At 35.5% G+C, this 24367-nt stretch overlaps 1 protein-coding gene across 1 annotated transcript in view; it reads right to left on the bottom strand.

The window, feature by feature from the left end:
• Positions 1 to 24367, bottom strand: part of LOC126878464 (guanine nucleotide-binding protein G(i) subunit alpha) — a 67451-nt gene that overhangs the window by 30588 nt on the left and 12496 nt on the right. Inside the window, exon 3 of the mRNA XM_050641204.1 lies at positions 6555 to 6841. Coding sequence (XP_050497161.1) covers positions 6555 to 6841 — 287 coding nt within the window. The remainder of the gene's footprint in view (positions 1 to 6554; positions 6842 to 24367) is intronic.

Genomic DNA, 24367 nt, shown 5'->3' with positions numbered 1-24367 from the left:
GCCAAAAAGCTAACGCACAACTTGGAAGACCCAGTAGTTTTCTAACTTCGCTTCTGGTGAAGCAACGGAGTTGGAACAAGCAGATATATTATAATTGGGTCACCGGAAAGCCAAAAACGTAACGCACAACTTGGAAGACCCAATAGTTTTCTAACTTCGCTTCTGGTGAAGCAACGTAGTTGGAACAAGCATATATATTATAATTGGGTCACCGGAAAACGAAAAAGGTAACGCACAACTTGGAAGAGCCTATAGTTTCCTAACTTCGCTTCTGGTGAAGCAACGGAGTTGGAACAAGTAGATATGTTACAATTGTGTCGTCGGAAAGCGAAAAAGGTAACGTACATCTTGGAAGAGCCTATAATTTCCTAACTTCGCTTCTGGTGAAGCAACAGAGTTGGAACAAGCAGATATATTATAATTGGGTCACCGGAAAGCCAAAAAGGTAACGCACAACTTGGAAGACCCAATAGTTTTCTAACTTCGCTTCTGGTGAAGCAACGGAGTTGGAACAAGCAGATATATTATAATTGGGTCACCGGAAAGCCAAAAAGGTAACGCACAACTTGGAAGACCCAATAGTTTTCTAACTTCGCTTCTGGTGAAGCAACGTAGTTGGAACAAGCATATATATTATAATTGGGTCACCGGAAAACGAAAAAGGTAACGCACAACTTGGAAGAGCCTATAGTTTCCTAACTTCGCTTCTGGTGAAGCAACGGAGTTGGAACAAGTAGATATGTTATAATTGTGCCGTCGGAAAGCGAAAAAGGTAACGCACATCTTGGAAGAGCCTATAGTTTCCTAACTTCGCTTCTGGTGAAGCAACTGAGTTGGAACAAGCAGATATATTATAATTGGGTCACCGGAAAGCGAAAAAGTTAACACAGGGCTTGGAAGAACCTATAGTTCTCTAATTTCGTTTCTAGTGAAGCTACGCAGTTGAAACAAGCAGATACATTACAATTGTGTCACCGGAAAACGAAAAAGTTATCGCATGACTTGGAAGTACCTATAGTTCTCTAATTTTGTTTCTGGTTGTAGGAACAAGCAGATATATTATGGTAGGGGAGCAAAGTATGCTAAATATGCTCGAGCGCTTTGGCGACCTATTGGGTTGTGATTATTAGGTCCTAAAACCAAAAAAGTTAAGTAAAATTTTCCATTTTAGTGGGGACTTCCCATTTTTTAATTTAATTTTCCATTTCCAACAATCTTTTTTCCGATTATAGCGCCATCTATCCATAATTCAAAAAAATGTTTCGAATAAAAGTTGTTTATTTTTATACAAACAATCCAAATCTGCAATAAGAAACGGGGTCTACCATTTAAGATTTTAAAGTAACCCCCCACCTCACCTCCGTGGGTGGTCGTGTTTGGAACCGTTCGATAGATTTTTCAAAAACATTGATAAAGTGTATTTTGCAGTTTTTCGATATGATGTTTATTTTGCGAAAGATCGCGGGATTTGTATTTAAAATTTTAAATTTACCCCCCACCCCTCTCCGTGGGGGGTCAAGTTTGGTATTTTTCGATAGATTTTTGAAAAATATTGAACACGTAGTTTTTAGTTTTTCAATCTGACGTTCATTTCGCGAAATATTCGCTTTTTTTTTGTGAAACTTTTTGACTCTCCCATTTCCGTACGCCCCGCTCAAATCGTCATATTTTTGAAATATAGACTATTTTGCATGTACTTAACTTACCTTATCTTAATCTGACAATTTCGAATATTTTAAGGATAGATTTTTTTTCGGGCCCCCCTGAACGAACTCCCCTGTGTTAAGAGCCAATATATGGTGGAGGTACATCTGCGGGGTACCACGTTTCTCCCCATATGATAATCTGACGCGCTCGAGTAACTGCAAAAATCCCCGCTTGGGCTCCCCTACCATTATATTTGTGTTGCCAGGAAGCGAAAAAGGTAGTTCCCGAAATGTTCCCAAACTGTGGCTTATTCCACATAAAATAGTAAATTGCATAAGATGACACAAGAAAATAGTTTCAGAACAATACCAAAATAAGATGTAGTAGAAGTACAGGACAGAGACATGATTATCTACAATTACTAAACGTTCGTAAGTTTCCTCTGGATCGTCAAAATGAAAAATTTTAACGAACAATAACCGCGCCACGAACGCGCGGCGCACACACGGCGCGGAGTTCGCGGCGCGGATATGTATTTCCGCCTTAATGTAAACTAGCTGATTCTTCCTCCTTCCTGTTTTCTGGTAAGTTCCTTAACTGAGGTGGGGCTGTCACCACTTGCTTTATTCTCATGTGTAATGTTGGATATTTTTACATTGTAGGTCAGTCCGTTGTTTTCTGTCTTGTATTTAAGCTGATGATGGCTTGTGTAAAGCCGAAACGCGTCCTTTTATGATTTTTAACAATAATAAATAACCTTGTGGTACCTCTTCGAGTTTTTTTGTAACTGGTTAGTTACTTTTATATCTATATAATATATACCTAGATATAAAAGTATAAGTAGATCATAATATTATTATGATCTAGTTACTTTTATAGGTCATAATTTAAAACTATTGGACCAGTAATCAATTGGGTCGGAGTTGTCAGAGGATGTATAATAATTTGACAATTTTCTGACTCAAATAATTTTATTTAAGCTTCTGTTTTGTTTTCTATTCTCTTGAAAAATAGGAATATTTTGTTTTTTATTTTAGTTATACTCCATAAAATTTTGCATTGGTTTTGTTAATTTTAATAGGCTGTTCTCAGAAAATTCTCGTTATCGAGATTATTTTCATATTTTTTGTTCACAAGAGTTTTCCATCAGTACTAGGGCGGTCCGATAAGTACTTAACCTTTCAAAGGAAAACGATAATTTTGGAAAAGTGGTATTTATTCAAGCTCGATAAACTTGATTCAGCGATGCTCCACTTTCTTTAACATCATCATTCTCTTTGCCTTATCCCTATGCGGGGTCGGTTTCCCTAATTGCATTTCTCCACACAATTCTATGTTGGGTCATATCAATGTTAATCCCCTTTACCAACATGTCCTGCCTTATCGTCTCCCCCCAGGTCTTCTTTGGTCTTCCTCTCCTACTCCTTCCAGGAATCTGCACTTCAGCTATTCTTCGTATTGGGTGATTAACGTCTCGACGTTGAACATGACCAAACCATCTTAACATATGCTCTCCCATTTTGGCATAAATTGGTGCCACACCTAGACTTCCCCTAATATACTGATTTCTAATTTTATCCTTCTTTGTCACTCCACTCATCCATCTAAGCATTCTCATTTCCGCCACATGCATTCGTTGTTCCTCTTTCTTTTTCACTGCCCAACATTCAGTTCCGTACATCATAGCCGGTCTTATGGCTGTTTTATAGAATTTTCCCTTCAGCTTCATTGGAATTTTTCTGTCACACAACACACCACTCGCTTCTTTCCACTTCATCCATCCAGCCCTAATTCTACTGCATGCATCTCCATCTATTTCTCCATTACTCTGTAATACCGATCCTAGGTACTTAAAACTATTGCTTTTCACAATCATTTCACCATCCAAAGATACCATTTTATTTGTAGTAACTCCATCTTTAAATGAACATTCCAAATACTATGTTTTTGTCCTACTACGTTTTAAACCTTTTTCCTCCAGAGCTTGTCTCCACTGTTCCAGTTTTTGTTCTAAGTCTCTTTCACTATTTCCTATTAACACTACATCATCAGCATACATTAGGCACCATGGAATGTTACCCTGTAGTTTCGCTGTTATCTGGTCCAAAACTAATGAGAATAAATAAGGACTAAGCACCGAGCCTTGGTGCAATCCTACTTTTACCTGAAATTTATCAGTCTCTCCCACACCTGTCCTAACACTAGTCGTTACTCCCTCATACATATCTCTCACAATCTTTACATATTCGCCAGGGACTCCTTTCTTATTGAGTGCCCACCACAGAATCTCTCGAGCAACTCTATCACATGCTTTCTCAAGATCAATGAATACCATATGAGCGCTGGTCTCTTTATTCCTGTATTTTTCCATCAGTTGCCTCACAATGAAAATTGCATCTGTTGTTGATCTGCCCTGCATAAAGCCAAATTGATTATCGGATATTTCGGTTTCTTCACGTATCCGTCTATCAATTACTCTCTCCCATATTTTCATGGTGTGGCTAAGTAGTTTTATAGCCCTGTAGTTTGTACATTGTTGTATATCTCCCTTGTTTTTGTAGACAGGTACTAGTATACTGCTTCTCCATTCGTCTGGCATTTGTCCAACTTCCATAATTCTATTAAATAGACCTGCTAGCCAACTTATTCCTGTCTCTCCCAATGTTCTCCATACTTCCCCAGGAATATCATCTGGTCCGACTGCTTTTCCTTTCTTTATTTTTTGAAGCGCTTGAGCCACTTCCTCGTTTGTTATTCTGGTAACCATTGCTGTTACTGTCTCCGTTAACTGGCTCCACTTTCTTTAACCAATCTGAAAAATAGGTCTTCTCCAGGTCTGCAAAGTAGGCTTCCGTGGTGTCCTCATTCGACTTAAATTTCTGCCCGGCGAGTGACTTTTCAAGTTTGGAAACAAAAAAAATCGTACAGGCACAAATCTTGAAAATACATTGGATGAGACAGCATTTCGCAGCCCAATTCGCGCAATTTGGCCATGGCGACGGCGTGAGCCGGAGCGTTGTCATGGTGGAAGAGTACTTTTTTCTTCCTCAGTTGGGGCTGTTTTTTTCTGAAATTTGGCGTCAAATCAACCCAATAATGCGGCCTGTAAAGTTGTGACTGTTTTGCCCTTTTCCAGAAGTGGATGTAGATCACACCTTGTGAATCCCAGAAAATGGTGGCCATCACTTTTATGACCGATTGGTCAGTACTCGTTCTCTTCAGAATACGTTTGTGTCAACTGTTCCTTGTTCTCTGAAGCCTTGGTACGCTTAAACAGCCTTAGTCACTGCTCTGAAATGGTCTCACGGTTGCGCTTATTGTCGCGTCGAGAGCTGTTTTATGCCCAAAATTCCATGCAGGATATGATCAACGAGATCTATTGAGATGCCTACTGTCACAGCTATATCACGCACCTTCAGTCGGCGGTCTGCCAATACGAGATCGTGGATTTGTTTTCACATTATCCTCCGTGCTAGCCGTTTTCGGGGCACCTTTATCAAAAGCACCGTTTATCAAAAACCGAGTGCGACCACGTTGAAACTGATTAAACCAATCTTTGACGGTCGCCATCGAAGGAGAAGTCACTACACAGCAGTTAAGTGCTTTTGGATTTCGCTGCGAGATTTCCCTTCAAAAAACAAGAGTCGAATCACCGACTGATATTGCTCTTTTTCATTTTCCTAAAATCCCCAGACATTCTCGTTAACACAAGCGGTCAAAACAAAACTACGTGTCCGATTCGGCCGAGATTTCTTAGCAGATTCTCGGCCACAGCAGATTTCTCTTGTGGTAGTGGCGCCATCGGGCGGAGAGGCTAAGTACTTATCGGACCACCCACGTAACTGTGATTGCTGTTATTACTGTAGCATATTGTTTTTGTTTTCAATTTGGAACAGTTTTTGCTATTTACTATCAAATAGGTACCGCTTGAACTCACTATGAATGTACCAGTTTGGTTGTTTATTGTATAGCCATATTGTTCATAATTATACTTCAATTTAGTTATCTATAACAAGGCAATTTCCTTGAGCATTCAGGTATTGTTTGTACAACTATGTGAGTGGTTACACTAGCACAATTGCAACACTCATTATTTTTTTAAATACAGTTAATATTGAATATTATATTGCCGGCCTCAATTAAAATGCGGTATCTGCAAAAAAAATTGAAAATCGAGTTTTTGCTATATGTGGTTTCCTTGTGACCTTATTTATGCTTCTGCAATGTCTGAAAGCCGTATCATTTTATTTACATACTACCAAAATAAATAAATTGGAATATGCTGTATGTGCTAAATTTCAATAGTTGCTTAATCAAAATGCGGTATCTACAGAGTACTCGAACTAAAAAGCGGTATGTTCTAGACAGTATCATGTACTTACCGCGTTTTAATTGAGCACAGCGCATTTACCGCGTTTTTATCGAGACTCGTGTTGCGGCCTCGTATTTTGAACATTTATGGCATGTAATTATTTTGCGTATATAATAAACAATTACAAGCTGTTTAATTTTCTTTTTTGGTAAATATTCTTCCTTGTAAAAAATCCTATTTGTAAATAAAATGCAGATACGGCACCACTTCTGATCCAGTAATATGTCCGCTGCTCAATTAAAATGCGGTATATGATTTTTTATTTACAGCTTTGATAAGATATGATTTTTTTTAAGAATATATTTTTAAATAATGTTCAACTATCATTAGAACATGTTTTGCGTTAAAATGTTGTCAAAATATATGAGTCTTGAGAAAAAACTTTGAGAGCAGATTTATCGGTTTTAAGTTGGCTGCACATACCGCGTTTTATTTTAGGACGGCAGTATACTAAAATGCAGCAGTGTTTTTTAATCTACACTACTCAGAGATAATCGAGGAGTATCACTTCTAATTATAATCAAACAAAACTTACTTAAAATGTAGACCTTTGAAGAGAAAATTGGTCTCAACAATTCCAGTGGTCTTGACCCTAGTTCGTAAGACATCCTGTTGTGATGGTACATAAGTAGAATTTGAAATTCTATCTAATGCATTTAGATAGTAAGCAGCAGAGTCATTTAACTGGTATTCTCTTGACCTGGCAAAACATAACTGGACACCAGCATCCTGCCAAAGCTTTTTCATTAACATTACCAATTCTGGAGTCAGTTCACCTTCCTCTGCTGAGCTGGCATAGGTGAAAAACTGTCTTGCTATATCCTTAAAGAAGAAATATGTATTAAGATTTAAAAGTTTGATGTACTTTATACTGAAGAATTCATAAAAACTACTTGATAGGCACATTAGGGATGGTTGTATTCTTGCATGCCACATAAATATTGGATGAAAGTCTGATATATAAGGGACATTATGTTTATTGAGCAGAACTCTTCATATATAACAAGCATTGGAGCATTTCTCAATATAGAGAAATCATTTGGTAACACCTCCCATAATCAATCAATTAATCACAAGGGACAAAACAAGCTGCAGATGGATAGACTGAATGCCGAGAACATAATATGTAACATACACAAAGCTACTGGGGTATAGATTATAGCATAGGTAGCAAGAGGCTGTCTGTGGGGGGAAGTTTTATCTCCTTTCTTGTGTAATATGGTTGCAGATGGGCTGACAGCTACACTCAGTAACAATGGGGTCCATGTCATGGGCAATGCAGATGGTCAATGGTCATCTTAGCCTACAGCCAATTTAATGGTATAATCATGAAAACATGAAATCTACCAGAAGGGGAACTTTAAAGAGATTGGGTCCTCGTAAGTCTAAATGGTGAGTAAGGTACTGTATCTTTGGGTAGTACTATACCTACTTACTATTAGTGATGGGCAGAATCGAATACTTTCAAGTATCCATAACTTTTTCCAGTACCGAGAACCCTATTCATTTTTAAGTTGATTTAAAAAATAAATACTGTTTTACATTCTTCAATACTTCCTGATTTGTTTAATGTTTGTATGCACTACATATATGTAATGGCTCTCACACTCACTGAAATATGTTTACAGAAATGTGACAGGTTCAATTTGGTTGTTTTGATGATATTGAGACTTGAGAATAAGCACCTTTTCTTTGTTGAATGGGGAATCCTATTAAAAATAAATATTAGTAGCAGTTGTGCATTCAAAGTCGTTTTTTTATCCGAAATATTCATTATTTAAGTTTATTACATTATTTGACCTCAAATATTTTTCTATACTCATACTTTAATATTTATAAATGATGATTTCAATACCTGTATTACAATGCGCTTCATTATGATACAGATTATTAACCAATAGACTCACGAGATGACAATTTGGCTGTGGGCCATGAGCAATGAGTAATGTCAAGTGAAATGCATAGGGATATTGTAAATTTAACCTCAAATTAATAATTGTAAATATTATTCATTCATTTTAATAATTGTGGCTTTTATACATAGGAATATGGAAAATTTAACCTTAGTCATGTTAATAATTGTAATATTCAAAATATAAATGTATCAACAGGATAATTAATTTAATCATATAATAACTTACATAGGCGTAACCAGGGGGGTTTTGAGGGTTAAACCCCCCCATTTGGATGTACTTCGAGCTCTATACGCTTAACACCATTATTATTCCATACCCCCCAGAGACCATCAAATAATTGTAACACCCCCCTTAGGATCATCCTAGTTACACCTCCGACTACTTAATTTGTTTGTGTTGTAAATGATCATAGAAAAAATCATGTATACAACTTGCATTTTATATATTTTAGCATTATGACTTCAAAAGTCGCAGTTGAGTAGATAGAGAACTGTCTCGCCTCTTTGACATCAACATGGGGGTGAGACAGGGAGACGCACTTTCAACCTAGTTCTTGAGGCAGTCGTCAGAAAAACCAATGTAACCAGCCATATAAATACAAAAACAGTACAAATTACTGTATATGTAGACGATGTTGCCATTATTAGTAGAAGCACAAAAAAGAGGGCTTAACATAAACAAAACAAAAACTAAGTATGATTATCAAAAGAATACCTGAGAATGAAAATAGTATAGTGATAGACAACTATACTATTGAACGTGTCTATGCTAATAAAATATTGATGACATCGAAATTATTAGACAAAAGAACCAAAATAACTATCTACAGAACCTTGATTAGACCCGTAGTAACCTATGGTTGTGAAACCTGGGTAATGACGAAAAAAGATGAAGCCCAACTCAGGACATTCGAGAGAAACATACTGAGAAAAGTATATGGCTCGGTGCAAGAGGAAGACGGCACATGGAAAATCAGGAGAAACCACGAGGATAATGAACTGAATGAAGGGTATGACATTGTAAGATTGGTGAAAAGTCAAAGACTGTCATGGCTGGGACATGTTCAGCCACAAGAAGATACAAAAACGACACAAAAGATATTACAGTGGAAGGCGGTAGGAAGGCAAAAAAAAGGAAGGCCCAAGACGAGATGGTTGATGGTTGGATGACGTGGAAGAAGACCTGAAAACCATGAATATAAGACAATGGAGGAGAAGGTGTAAGGGTTTATCAACATCCAAAATTGAAATCAACACATATTCATTTAATTCTTAAATGTACTAGAAACGAAACCAAAACATACACATTTGTTTACATTTTAGTAGGTCACCTAGATTTGTTAGAAGCACCAGTCGACAATATTGCATAGTCAACTAATTCATATTTTCGTAAGTCATGGTCAACCTGAGTCGACAATATAAACAAACTACATGTTACAAGTTTGTTTATACAGGGTGTCCAGAAACTCTACCGACAAACGAAGACAGGAGATTCCTCAGATAATTATAAGACAATTTAACCCAATTCACCTAGTCCGAAAATGCTTCCTACGGGAGCTAGAGCTCTTTGAAGATGGCGTCATGTAATTAGTTTTTCTTAAATACCTCCAGAACGCTTCTATTTAGAAAAACGAAAATTGGTATGCGTATTTACCTTTCAGAAACGCATCGATTCCATCCATTACGAATTTCTAGTACCGGTCATAGGCGTCCGTTTTGGGTAGGACAACGGTTATTTTATCGTCTAACTTTTTTGTCTTTAATGGTTAAGCATTTTTGACTCTGAATTATTAAATTATGAGGTATTCTAATACTAAAAGGTGCTCTTACTTTAAGTCAATAGGATACACCGTTTTCTAGAAAAATCGATTTGAAAATTTTTCGTTCTTTGAATTACAAAAAAAAAAAAGATTAAAAAAAACTATTTAGAAAGATGAAAACTGGTACATTTATTTATATTCCAGAGATTAATCGATTTCATTAATGGCGAATTTCTAGTACCGGTCATAGGCGTCCGTTTTGGGTAGGTCAACAGTTATTTCATAGCATAACTTTATTGTCTTTAATTTTTAAGTATTTTTGACACTGGATTTTTCAATTATGAGATATTCGATTACTAAAAGTTACTCTTGCTTTAAGTTGGTAAAATACATCGTTTTTTTTTAATTTTAAAATTTTTTTTTTAAATTCCCAAAACTAAAAACTTTCAAATCGATTTTTCTAGAAAACGCTGTGTCCTACGGACTTAAAATAAGAGTACCTTTTAGTACTAGAATACCTCACCATTTAATACTCCAGTATGAAAAATGCTTAAAAGTTGAAGACAAAAAAGTTATGCGATAAAATAACCGTTGCCCTACCCAAAACGGACGCCTATGACCGGTACTAGAAATTTGCAATGGATGAAATCGATTCATTTCTGGAAAGTAAATATGTATATAAATTTTCGTTTTTCTAAATAGAAGCGTTCTGGAGTTATTTAAGAAAAACTAATTACAAGACGCCATCTTCAAAGAGCTCTAGCTCCCTTAGGAAGCATTTTCGGACTAGGTGAATTGGGTTCAAATACCTTAAAATTATCTGAGGAATCTCCTGTCTTTGTTTGTCGGTAGAGTTTCTGGACACCCTGTATAAACATGAAGGCATGGTGATTCATTCTAATTCATTCGTATTATTAAAAAGATCATTCTTAATCCAGATGCACTAGCAGATGGTTTTACCGTGAGCACATCAACTATTTACTGTGGTCTTTATAGTTGGTAATAAACAAGTAGTTATAAATATTGTTTAATTCAGCAACCCCTATTGGTAGGGGGTAACTACCCCCAACTACCCTAAGATGTTTCCCGAGGGTGCATACCCGCATATGGCGATCTAAGACCAGGGACGAACACAGGAACTAGCAGTCTGGGACGAGTATGTAAAGAAAAACGTCAATGGATGAGGTTCCTTGCACCTCGACCACCCTAGAATAGTGTGGTATATAGAAAAAGGATGGAGAAATCAGACCCGGAGCTGAGGATGAAATGGTATGGAGATGGAACATCGTGTGAAAATGGAACATGGTATGGGACGTGCAGCGAGGACTTTTGGTGATACGAACACAGACGTTTAAAAGTAGTAAGTCCATTATTATTTATTCTTATGGTATTTCCAAGATATTGGAAATTCTTGGTTCTAATTCGTATAAGCATATAATAAAGTAATATAACCGTAATGTAAGATACACATAATCTAATTTTTACCTACTGATTTTTTATCTACTTAATCTATTTTTAATTACTTATCCATTATCTAGAATCTATTATCGAGAATTTTTCTCAAGTATTATGGTATTGATTTATTTATCAATAGGACGTATTGATACATTTTTATATGATTTTTATATAATTTACTAGCATATATTTTTATCTTTACCGACTTTTTATCCAATTATTATTTTACCTACTGATTTTTATGACATTTTGACATGTCTACTGATTTTTATGGTGATTTATATTGATTGATATAATGATTTTTATTGCAATTTACTATATTTTTACTATTTTTGACATAATATTTTATATACATATTTACTATACCTCGTAAAGACTGTCGAATTTATGGTTTCGTGTCTCTGATTCTTTTGGAAGACAAAGTTATATGCTCATTTCAAGCTGTAAACTTAAGAACAGTAGTTCCAAGTTCAATACACCAACCAATCGACAAGGAAATAGAGGAAGAACAAAGCGACAAAGAAGTAGAAGAGGAAAAAAGTGACGAGGAGATAGAGGAAAAAATTGACGAGGAAATAGAAGAGGGAAAAAGCGACATAAAACAAGATATAAAAATATTAAACATGGCTCTGACAATCAACGAATTTTTGAATATTGCAAGCAAGGTATTGCCCAACGAGTTTGATGGAAGCGCAGGTAAACTACAACCATTTTTAGACGCACTAGAACTACTTGGAAAAATAGCAGAAGGACATGAAGAAACAGCGATAACATTAATAAAGACAAGATTTACCAATAAGGCTAGAAACCTGACAACTACAGAGGATACGATCCCACTTATAGCCGCGGCACTGAAGAAAGAATTAAGAGGCGACAATCCGAAAACGATAATAGACAAGTTAGCAAAGAAAAGGCAAGGAAACAAAGATGCAGCAGTGTACGCATCTGAAGTAGAGGAACTAGCGGAACAGTTAAAGGTAGCATACATAGCGGAAGGAATGCCATTGGAACTAGCGAAAAAATACACAACGGAAACAGTTGTAGCAACAATGAAATGGAATGTTAATACGGATAGAGCTAAGTTAATACTGGAGGCAGGTAATTTCACAACACTGCAGGAAGTAGTATCCAAATTTTTATCGATTGATACGACAGAGGAGAACATACAGGGAAGAGTGTTCAATTATAGGACGAATTATGAAAATATTAATCAAATTAAATCAATTAGTTGAACCTAGCTTTCCTATTCCAACCGACGGAATCATTGGGAGAGACTTTCTTTCAAACTTTCAATGCATACTAGACTACGCTAACCTTAAAATGCACATTAAAGAGGACAACGATTGTTACATTAGTACGAACATTTTGGATAATATAGATAATGACACGATAATAATACCGCCTAGATGTGAAATTTACAGAGTCGTAAAATTTTTTCAAACGCTGAAGAACGACAGGATAGTGGAACAACAGGAAATACAACCAGGAATATTCATAGCGAGAGCAATTATTTCAAGTAATAATCCGTACATCAAAATTTTGAACACAACCTACGAAACAGTAAAAGTAGAGACAAACGCAATCAAAACATTAGACATTAAATTATTCAACATATATAGATTGATCAACGAGAGCAAGGATAGGAAAAAGGAATTACGGGAATCACTGAAGTTAGACATTCCAGAATACATACGCGATAAATTAGTATCTTTATGCGAAGATTATTCAGATATATTCGCCCTAAGGCATGACATGCTAACATGTAACAACTTCTACGAACAGAAACTGAGAGTTAAAGACCAAACTCCGGTATATATCAAAAACTATAGGACACCTCATGCACAAACAGATGAATTAAACCGACAAGTACAAAAACTGAGAGACCAAGGAATAATAGAACCGTCCACATCAGAATACAACAGCCCCGTAGTGCTGGTACCGAAAAAAGCTATAGATGGAAATAAAGCATGGAGATTATGCATAGATTTTAGACAACTGAACAAGAAAATAGTCACTGATAAATTTCCTTTACCAAGAATCGACTCGATATTAGATCAACTAGGAAGAGCAAAATGGTTTTCAGTTATAGACTTAATGTCAGGTTTTCACCAAATACCACTAGAAAAATCATCTAGGAAATACACATCGTTTAGCACGGAAAATGGAGCATTTCAATTTACCAGATTACCTTTTGGATTAAACGTGAGCCCAAATAGCTTTTCAAGGATGATGTCAACAGAATTTTCAGGATTAACACCAGACAAAGCATTTCTTTACATGGACGATATAGTAGTAATAGGAATATCTGAAAAACATCACCTAGACAACCTGAAAAAGACATTCGTGATATGTCGAAAATTAAATTTGAAACTTAACCCAGGAAAATGTCAATTTTTTAGAAGAGAAGTAACATATTTAGGACATGATCTTTCTCAGGAAGGAGTATCACCAGACAAAGAGAAATATGCAACGATTGAACAATACCCGACACCTAAGACAGCGGAAGAAACAAAAAGATTCGTAGTAAATCATCTTGGAGGATATTACTAACTCAGTGAGCTTTATTAGTGGACTGTTTAGCATAGGGTGAATTTAAAATAGAATAAAAAAAAATAACAGTAAAAAAACCAGACCTTAAAGTAAATTGTAATAAAAATATTTCCTACCTTGTCATTTCTCGTTGCACAAGCTGGAGCAGGCCTGCTATTTTTCGTACTGCTATTGCTGAGTAGTATAAAGTATAAATCACTCGCGAGGACTATATTGAGTTTCTATACACTTTTTGGAATGATTGTAAGTGACTGTTAACCAAGAGAGTTGGTTGGCGAATTGTCTTTTTAAAATGAGGCGAGTAGGCAGGTAATCACATACAAAAAACTTTAAGGTTTTTACTTGAAAATAATGATAAAAATTAATACATACTCACTGAATTAGGTATTGGCCTACTCGTATATACGGGGTGTCCCATAATATTGAAAAGAAAATGAATTAAAATATTCTTTACAAAAACAAGAAAATTAAAAATTGTTATTCCTACTTATGTGGACGAACCACAACCGCCCACCACAATACGCAGTATTGTTACGGCTCAAAAGGCAAAGGACATAATTTTACTATAGAGCGTTTATATATACCACTATTAGTTTTCACTGTGGCCACTCTAACTATACCATCAGATCCAGGATGAACCTCAATTATACGGCCCAAAGGCCATTGTAGCGGGGGAATATTATTTTGACGGATTACCACTAAGGTACCTAGTTGGACGTTTGGAGACGGAGAATTCCATTTAGCCCTTTGATGAAGAGTTTGGAGGTACTCCTTAGACCACCGTTCCCAAATCTGTTGGTGCAACTTATTTAATAATTGCCAACGATTCAACCGATTGTGCGGAACATCGAGCAACGTTTCTTCGGCCGGAGCACTCAAAGGCTCCATGGTCAAAAAATGTCCTGGAGTTAACGCACTAAGATCGTTTGGGTCTGAACTTAACGGGCATATTGGCCTCGAATTCATGATGGCCTCAATTTGAGAAAAAATAGTATATAACTCTTCAAAAGTTAGTACTTGTTCTCCAATTGTGCGAATTAAATGACCCTTTACCGTCTTAATATTAGATTCCCATAAACCTCCAAAGTGTGGAGAAGAAGGGGGAATGAGATGCCATTGAATAGATTCATGAGAAGCAGCTTGTGATGCCAATCTGTTAAGTTCTGCTCTGGCTCCAACAAAGTTAGTGCCATTGTCACTATAAACATGTTGACATCGGCCTCTACGACTGACAAATCGCTTAAACGCAGCTAAAAACGCGTCAGTGGATAAATCAGATACGAGCTCTAAATGAAGAGCTTTTGTTGAGAAACAAATAAAAAGCGACAAATACGCTTTAAGAGTTTGAGACTTTCGAAGTTTGGAAGCTCTTATAGGAAAAGGGCCCGCAAAATCAACTCCAACATTACTGAAAGGTTTTAGTTGAGATATTCGAGCTAGCGGTAGATTTCCCATTAACGGAACTGGGGACAAAGGATTCACCTTAAAACATTTAACACATTTAGACAGTACTCTACGAATGGCTCGTTTGGAAGATATAATCCAAAAACGCTGAGAAATTAGGTATTGAACAGTTTGAAGCCCGGCGTGTAGATATTGCAGATGAGTAGATTCAATAATCATATCAGTTAATTTACAACTGTTAGGAAGTAATGCCGGAAATTTGCGATCATACGAAATGGGCGCATTAGCTAGGCGACTACCTACACGTAGAATTCCCTTTGCATCGATAAAAGGTGAAAGCTTTCTTAAATTTTTTGGAAGCAGCTGTTTATCTTGGATAAAATTTATTAAAGTATTAAAAAAGATCTGCTGTGTTCGTTTAACAAAAACCAGTAAGGAGTTATGTTGCTCCAATAAACTTAAACAACCTATTTCCAGATTACCATATCGGTTTTTGGTTACATAATGGAAAAAACGAATAATGTAACACAAACATCGAACACACCTATTTAAAGACGAATGACGATCCAATAAAATATCTAAAAAATTATTGGGAATTTCAGCAATCAATGCGACAGTCCGCACTTCCAAATTTACATTAGTAGACTCCTTTGAATTAAGTTCAAAGAACGTTAGCGGATCAGATTGTAAGAAGGTTGGCCCCGCCCACCATTTGGAACAGTTAATTAACTCAGAGGGTAAGCAACCCCTTGAACCAATGTCAGCAGGATTTTCTTCAGAAGGAACATAGTGCCAACATGAAGAAGTTACTCGTTCCTGCACATAAGCTACTCTATTGCTCACAAAAGTTTTCCACTGATGAGGGGAAAATTGTAACCAACGTAATGTAACAGCAGAATCAGAATAACAGTATATTTCCTTGATTTCTACTTTATCTTTAATAACAGAAGAAACAAAGGAGACTAGTCGAGCCACTAAAACCGCAGCAGACAATTCTAATCTGGGAATAGTAAGTCCCTTATTAATGGGTGCGACCTCAGATTTAGCTATAACAAAAGAAACAAAAGGTTGGCCTGAAGGTGATAAGCATCGAAAGTACAAGACAGCGCAGTAACCTTTCTCGCTAGCGTCACCAAAACAGTGAACTTCTAAGCGTAAAATATCGTCAATTAATAAACGACGAGGTAAATTTAATTTACTCAAATATGCTACATCATCAATGTATTTTTTCCACAAACGGATAATTTCTTTTGATGGAGCATCATCCCAACCAATCTTTTGAGTCCATATTCTTTGAATAAGGTGTTTAATTAGAAATGTTATTGGAGATAAAAATCCAAGAGGATCAAATATTTTTGCTAAATTGGACAAAAGATGACGTTTTGTACAAGAAGAGTCTAAAACTTGAACTTTAAAAGCAAATGTATCCGAAGAAGCGTCCCATTCCAACCCTAATACTTTAAGTGTTTTGGACGAAATATCATCATTAAATGTAAGAGGTTTTATTGCTAAATCTGATACAGCTAATCCTTTCAATAAATCGGGTACATTACTGGACCATTTTTTCAACTCAAAACCTCCTTTGGCAAGTAAGGCAATAAGTTCGTCTCTTAGTGCTAAGGCATTTTCGAAACTAGGACAGGAAGAAACGATATCATCAACGTAGGTTCCAGTTTTAAGTGCCTCGGCTGCTAGAGGAAACGAATCCCCGTCATCATTAGCCAACTGATGTAGACATCTAATAGCAAGATAAGGAGAACAAGAGAGACCATAAGCAACTCTGTTGATACGAAGATCTCGAACAGGTTCAGAATTATTAGAACGCCAAAGTACTCTTTGATAATCTGTTTGAGTAGGATTAATTAAAATTTGCCTATACATTTTAGAAATATCGGCCGTAATTACATAACCATGCAATCGAAAATTAATCAAAATTGTACAGATGTCAGTCTGAAGCTTAGGACCAGTGAATAATTTGTCATTGAGTGAGGGTTGATTTGGAAGATGCCCGGAACCATTAAAAACGACCCTTAATTTACTTGTTAGACTTTCAGGTCTTAAAACACAATGATGCGATAAATAGTAAACATAAGGTGAATCGAAGTTATTCAATGGGACAGGTTCCATGTGACCGAGCTCAACAAATTCCTTCATAAAGGTGCGGTATTGGTCATAAAGTTCAGGAGATTTTTGAAGCCTTCTTTCTAATGAATAAAACCTACTAAGAGCAAGTGATCTAATATTAGGAAAGACAGGATTTTCTTCCTTAAAAGGTAGATCTACTACAAAGCGTCCTGAATGTTCACGCGTATAAGTATTCATAAACATATTTTCCACTTTAGCGTCATCAGGAGCTAAGCAAAAAACTTCAGGGACTGCTTCTAATTCCCAGAATTTCTTTATTTGCTGATCCAAAGAAACCGTATCTTCAACTTGGCAAAATAAAGACGTAAGAGTAGGTGCCTTTGAAATATTTACTTTTCCCATAAGCACATAGCCAAATATAGTATTAATTGCATCAGGTTCATCTTGATTGCCGTAAATACGTCCATCCAAAAGAATGGTAGAGAATACATCAGCTCCTAAAAGAATGTCTATGGATCCTCTACGAAAGAAGTTATCATCTGCTAACTTTAAATTAGCAATATGGGGCCAAGTATTAACTTCTAAATTACATAAAGGCTGATCCTCACATATTTTTGTCAAGACTAACGCATCGGTTGTCAAAATAGGAGAAGATTTACGTACTGGTTTAAAAGAAATGGTAACCCCACCTAAATTAGTGTTCGACTGCATAGAACCTAATCCTTGGATGTTAGCTGAAGTTTTCATGGGACGTAAACCTAAACGCCTAAGGGTCTTTTGACAGATGAAGGACGTCATGCTTCCCGAATCTAACAGACACCTAACAGGTTGGTAGTTACCGTGACAATCAAGCACCTCAATACATGCAGTGGAAAGCAAAGTACTTTTATCAGCGGAAGAAAAACACACAGAAACGGATGATCCAGTCGTTGAATTTAAAGTGGATGCCGCCGAATCTTGAACATTCTCTTCTTTCTTAGAAGAGGAGAAGCAAAGGAGTGTATGATGTTTTTTATGGCACGAGTGACAAGTCCATGTAGATTTGCATAGGCTAGAACGATGTGATCCAAGACAGTTAATACACATCTTGTTCTTTTTTATTAATTGAAATCGATCTACAGGAGATTTTGCCAAAAAAACGGAGCATTTATAAATGGCATGGGTATCATTAGTTTTACAGATAGAACATTTTGGTTCAGGTTCTGTTTGAGCAAGCAATGATGTAGATTTGGAAGAATTAGGTTTTTTAGAAAAGTTAGATTTTGGTTTAGTGTGAAAATCAATATTATCTAAAGCGAGACAACTTTGATTTAAAAAATCAATCAGTTTTTTATAGCTTGGGATGGTTGAATTATTATGAAAAAGCTCAAAACGTGTTACTAAAGAAACAGTTAATCGTTTTAAAATCATTTGAACAAGTATAAAATCCCAATGTACTGTGGGTAGTCCTAGCTTATTTAGAGATGCCACATTTTTCGAAAATGTATCTAACAACTTGCGTAGTTCTTTTGGATCTTCTGAAGTCAGTTGTGGTGAACTTTCAAGGTTATTCCATAAATTGGCAGCGATTACCCTAACATTATTAAACCTTTCACAAAGCAGATCATAGGCAATTGGATAATTGTTTGCTGTGATGTCAATATGATCCACAGCATCGCGCGCTGCACCCTTTAAACACGATAGTAACAAATTAAATTTGTCAATTGGCTGTAAGTAAGTAAGAGTATGAACGCGAGCATCAAACTGATCTATAAAACTTCTAAATTCAGTTATTTTTCCACTGAAAGATGGCAATTCCGGTTTCGGTAAATTAAAATAATTTATAGGTAAAGGATTTTGAGACTGTGAAGTTGATGTAGTTTGCTGACTTGATGTTGAAGATTTTCTAAAGGCTTGCACGTATGTTAATTTAATTTTATAATATAATTTGTCAAAATTACTACGGCAATCATCTTCGACTTTAAATAGCGCGTCCTCATTATCTTGCTCAGAAACTAACATAATTATTTTATTATGAAGATCATAAAAATTGTCACGAATTTTTTCCAATCCTTCATACATAACTTCCAAAACCGGGTAAAAATTCTTATCGTCAGCAGCTACCTTTAAAGCAACAGCATGAATTTCAGTCATTTGTTGCACTTCAACTTGTCTTAAAGATTGATATTTTTTAATTTTATCTGCCATTTTGTAAATTTAAATGTAGAATTAATAAATTTAGAAAAATATGAAATTAGCGTTAGGAAATAAAATAGGTTCACCACACGAAAATTAATAAAATACAACCGAACTTTGTGCTAATAAAATAGAAAACTATGTCCTCTGCTATTTGAATATTTATAGACAAAAAATAATTATAAAACATAAACCCTTTAAATAAAAATTACTGTGTAAAATAAACACACAGTTTCATCTATAATAGAGTCAACCTGTATAATAATTATTATAACAAAATTTGTCTATTGGCCGACGTTGACAATTTAATAATAATTACTTTTACATTAATGTGTTCCTTTTTTACTTAAAAAACAACATTAACTGAGGTATAGGTATCACTAACGATCGGCACAAACAAAAAACCAATTTACTAATTGATACGTGATTTTAATTTGGTAAAGAATATTTTATCGCCTTATGTTAAAGAATAACAAAAAAATAAAGTCAAAGGAAATGCGGTTAAATAACCTGAATTTGACTCTGATCTTTGTAAATTAGCAAAGTATGACAATAAAATCAAACAATTCAGGTTTAAAAGAAACTTTCCCCGACTATATTACCCTCTTAGAAAAATGAAAAATGCAAGAAAAAAATATAGAAAATGGATCTATCAGGCTCGTAACGGATCAATAAATCATCTTGGAGGATATTACTAACTCAGTGAGCTTTATTAGTGGACTGTTTAGCATAGGGTGAATTTAAAATAGAATAAAAAAAAATAACAGTAAAAAAACCAGACCTTAAAGTAAATTGTAATAAAAATATTTCCTACCTTGTCATTTCTCGTTGCACAAGCTGGAGCAGGCCTGCTATTTTTCGTACTGCTATTGCTGAGTAGTATAAAGTATAAATCACTCGCGAGGACTATATTGAGTTTCTATACACTTTTTGGAATGATTGTAAGTGACTGTTAACCAAGAGAGTTGGTTGGCGAATTGTCTTTTTAAAATGAGGCGAGTAGGCAGGTAATTACATACAAAAAACTTTAAGGTTTTTACTTGAAAATAATGATAAAAATTAATACATACTCACTGAATTAGGTATTGGCCTACTCGTATATACGGGGTGTCCCATAATATTGAAAAGAAAATGAATTAAAATATTCTTTACAAAAACAAGAAAATTAAAAATTGTTATTCCTACTTATGTGGACGAACCACGTAGCATTTTGTAACTATTATAGACGTTTTATTCAAAATTTTGCTGAAATATGCAGACCATTATCGAGAAAAGGAGTAGAATTTTTTTGGTCAGAAGAATGTGAAAAAGCATTCAATAAGCTTAAATCATCTCTGATGAAGCCACCGATCCTAAAATATCCAGATTTCAATAAACAATTCATCCTAACAACAGACGCATCCAACGAGAGTTGTTCAGCAATTTTAAGTCAAGATTATAACGGAACAGACCTACCAATAGCATACGCATCAAGAAGTTTCAATAAAGGAGAATGTAATAAACCTATAATCGTTAAGGAATTACTAGCGATTCATTGGGGAATTAATCATTTCAAATGTTATTTATATGGAGCACCAACATTTTTAGTAAAAACGGATCATAAACCACTAACACATTTATTTGCAATGAAAGAACCAACTTCGAAACTTACAAGGATCAGACTAGACTAGATTTAGAGGAATACGATTTCGAAATAGAGTATATAACAGGGAAAAATAACTATGCAGACAGTCTTTCAAGAATAACATTACATCAACTAAAGAACCTATACATAGACAATACCCATATATTAGCTATAATACGAGCTCAAGCAACAGAAAAGAAGAAAGAAGCAAGGCAAACGAAGGCAGAAAGTGAACTCGCACTACAGCCAGAAGCCCCCAAACAGACAGTAAGGAAGGTACTAAATAATTTAGAGGCGCATAGACTACCAATTTTGTCTTTTGGAGCAGAACTAATCTCACCAAAGCTGAGCATTAGGGTCAAAAACAAAATAAAATGCAGCAAGAGCATAGCCACAGGATTCAATCATTTCGATTTAAACCAAATGTTGGCACAGCTTGATAAGCTGGCGGTAGAGAATGCAGTACGTAAAGTAAAAATATACGTAAACGATATTATTTGTGCACAATTGAGGAATTTATTAAACAAGGAAACAAAATATTGAAGAATGTAGAAATATACATATGTGAAGTACCAGAAACAATAGAAGATGACAAAGAAAAACACAGGTTAATAGAAGAATATCATAATCACCCGATGTTTGGAGGACACGTAGGAAATAATAGACTAATAAAGAAGCTAAAAGCAAGATTTAGATGGAAAAATTTGGAAAAAGACGTAAGAAAATACGTTAAACAATGTCATAAATATGTCAAATTAACAAACCGAAAAGAACACATGTCGAGGAATTCGTGATATCGGACACTTCTTCCAAACCATGGGACATAGTATACATAGATACGATAGGTCCATTCACTAAAAGTAACGAAGGTAATAGATACTGTATAACAATGTTATGTGAACTTACTAAATACGCGGTCAGTATACCCGTGTGCAATAAAGAAGCAGAGACAATAGCCCGAGGAATTTTTGATCATACATACGGACTCATGAAGCAAATAAGAACAGACCAAGGCACAGAGTATAAGAATGAAGTAATGCAGGAACTAACAAAGCTACTAAAAATAGAGCACAACTTCTCAACGGCATACCATCCACAGTCCATTGGAAATTGCGAAAAACTACACAGAACATTAAACGAGTACATAAGAGCATTTATAGACGAAGACAGAGAAAATTGGGATGTGTGTTGCAGGATGTTCACATACTGCTATAATACAACCCCTAACGCGTATCATGGTTACACACCGTTTGAACTGTTATATGGCAGGAAGGTTAACCTACCAGAAGACCTTACACAGGAGATTCAACCATGTTACAATATAGATGCTTACTACAATGAGTTACGCTACAAACTACAAAACGCACACGAGAGAGCTAGAACCTTCTTACTAAAGCACAAAAAAGAGCGACAAGAAAAGAATAAGCTCAAAGCAACACCACAACACTTTAAAATAGGAGACCTAGTCCTGGTAAAAAGGGAAGAGAATGGTAAGTTTGATAGTCTTTATGTAGGTCCCTTCGCAATAACAGAGGTAAATAACGTTAATTGTAAGATCAAAACAGAAAACAATAAAATCAAGGAAATACATAAGAATAGATTATATGCTTACTGTCCGAGGACACAGTGAGTGACAGTGAAACGGGAACAGTGTTGATGTAGAACATTTTTTTTGTACCTCACTTTATTTACTAATTAGTTATAGGAAATAAATATTTAATTTTGTATCGATTAAAACACAGTAACGAGTTGGTGGCGCTATCAAACAACAATTTTCTTCCTTGCATGTAGTCAGAAAATTTCCCGAAGGGGATGGATGTAAGGGTTTATCAACATCCAAAATTGAGATCAACACATATTCATTTAATTCTTAAATGTACTAGAAACGAAACCAAAACATACACATTTGTTTACATTTTAGTAGGTCACCTAGATTTGTTAGAATCACCAGTCGACAATATTGCATAGTCAACTAATTCATATTTTCGTAAGTCATGGTCAAGCTGAGTCGACAATATAAACAAACTACATGTTACAAGTTTGATTATATAAACATGAAGGCATGGTGATTCATTCTAATTCATTCGTATTATTAAAAAGATCATTCTTAATCCAGATGCACTAGCAGATGGTTTTACCGTGAGCACATCAACTATTTACTGTGGTCTTTATAGTTGGTAATAAACAAGTAGTTATAAATATTGTTTAATTCAGCAACCCCTATTGGTAGGGGGTAACTACCCCCAACTACCCTAAGATGTTTCCCGAGGGTGCATACCCGCATAAAGGGCACAAGAGAGATCTGGATGGAAGGACAAAGCCAGACAGGCAAAGACCCATCCAGGGTTAAGATGCCAAAAGAAGAAGAAGCAGAAAAATTATGACTTCAAAAAAGGGATTATCAGAAACTCCTTTCTGCCTCAGAAGATTGGTCTAATGTTGATTCTGACTCTGATGATGTCATTTTTTTACCATCCCCATCTACTTGATTCATAAATGAATTAATATGCTGTACAAAAAGGCAGATTTTTATTTTAACGGGATTGCACCCTTTACCAGAAAGAAATTGATGTTGGTCAAGTGATCCCTTTTATAATAATCCTGTTATGTCCAAAGCTTTTACAATAACCAGATTCAAAAAGTTAATAGAAAATATCCACCTAATGATCACATAAAAGACCATTTATAGTTAGAATAAATGGAATTTTTAAAGAACAAGCCAAATCTGTAAGTAGATTTTCTATTGATGAATGTAGGTGAAATTTAAAGGACATCTACCAAATATATGCCCAAGAAGCTAATTAACCTTTTGACTGCTACCCGCAATAAGAAGTTAATCTCCATATGCCAGCGGAATATTAGACCTATAAGATAAATAAAATGGAGAACGTGGTAGCCGCGTTGCCGTAACCGTCACATAAACAAAGTTTGTCAAAACGTGGGTATAAAATTTGGGCAAAGTGTAATACTATTACTGGATACCTGTAGGCAGTGCAAATGATGACATGGGATGCAATGTTGTAACTGAATTATTGCTAAGATATATGATACAAATCTTTGGTTGTTCTTGATGTTACAAGGTTTGGTTGTTACAAGTTGCAAGCTATTGGAACTACTTGTTATGAAGGTAAAGTTCCTCCGCATGTTTTGTTTGTGGATTTTAGACAAGCATATGATAGTCAAAAGGTATGGAGCAATCGAACATTTGGGTATATCAAAAAAATTGATCAGGTTAGTAAACATGAGACTAAAATAAGTCTACCTGTGACATTGATTGGCATGGTCACATTTCAGATCAATTTGTTCAATAAGTCTCTTGATGATATGATCTGTATTTTTTACGATATTATATACTTAACAATTGATCTTTATGTTCCTGT

The sequence above is a fragment of the Diabrotica virgifera genome, chromosome 10 (genome assembly GCF_917563875.1).
Source record: "Diabrotica virgifera virgifera chromosome 10, PGI_DIABVI_V3a".
Lineage (NCBI taxonomy): Eukaryota > Metazoa > Arthropoda > Insecta > Coleoptera > Chrysomelidae > Diabrotica > Diabrotica virgifera.
Note: the sequence above shows the minus strand (reverse complement) of the source record. Positions and strands in the feature narration are given on the sequence as shown.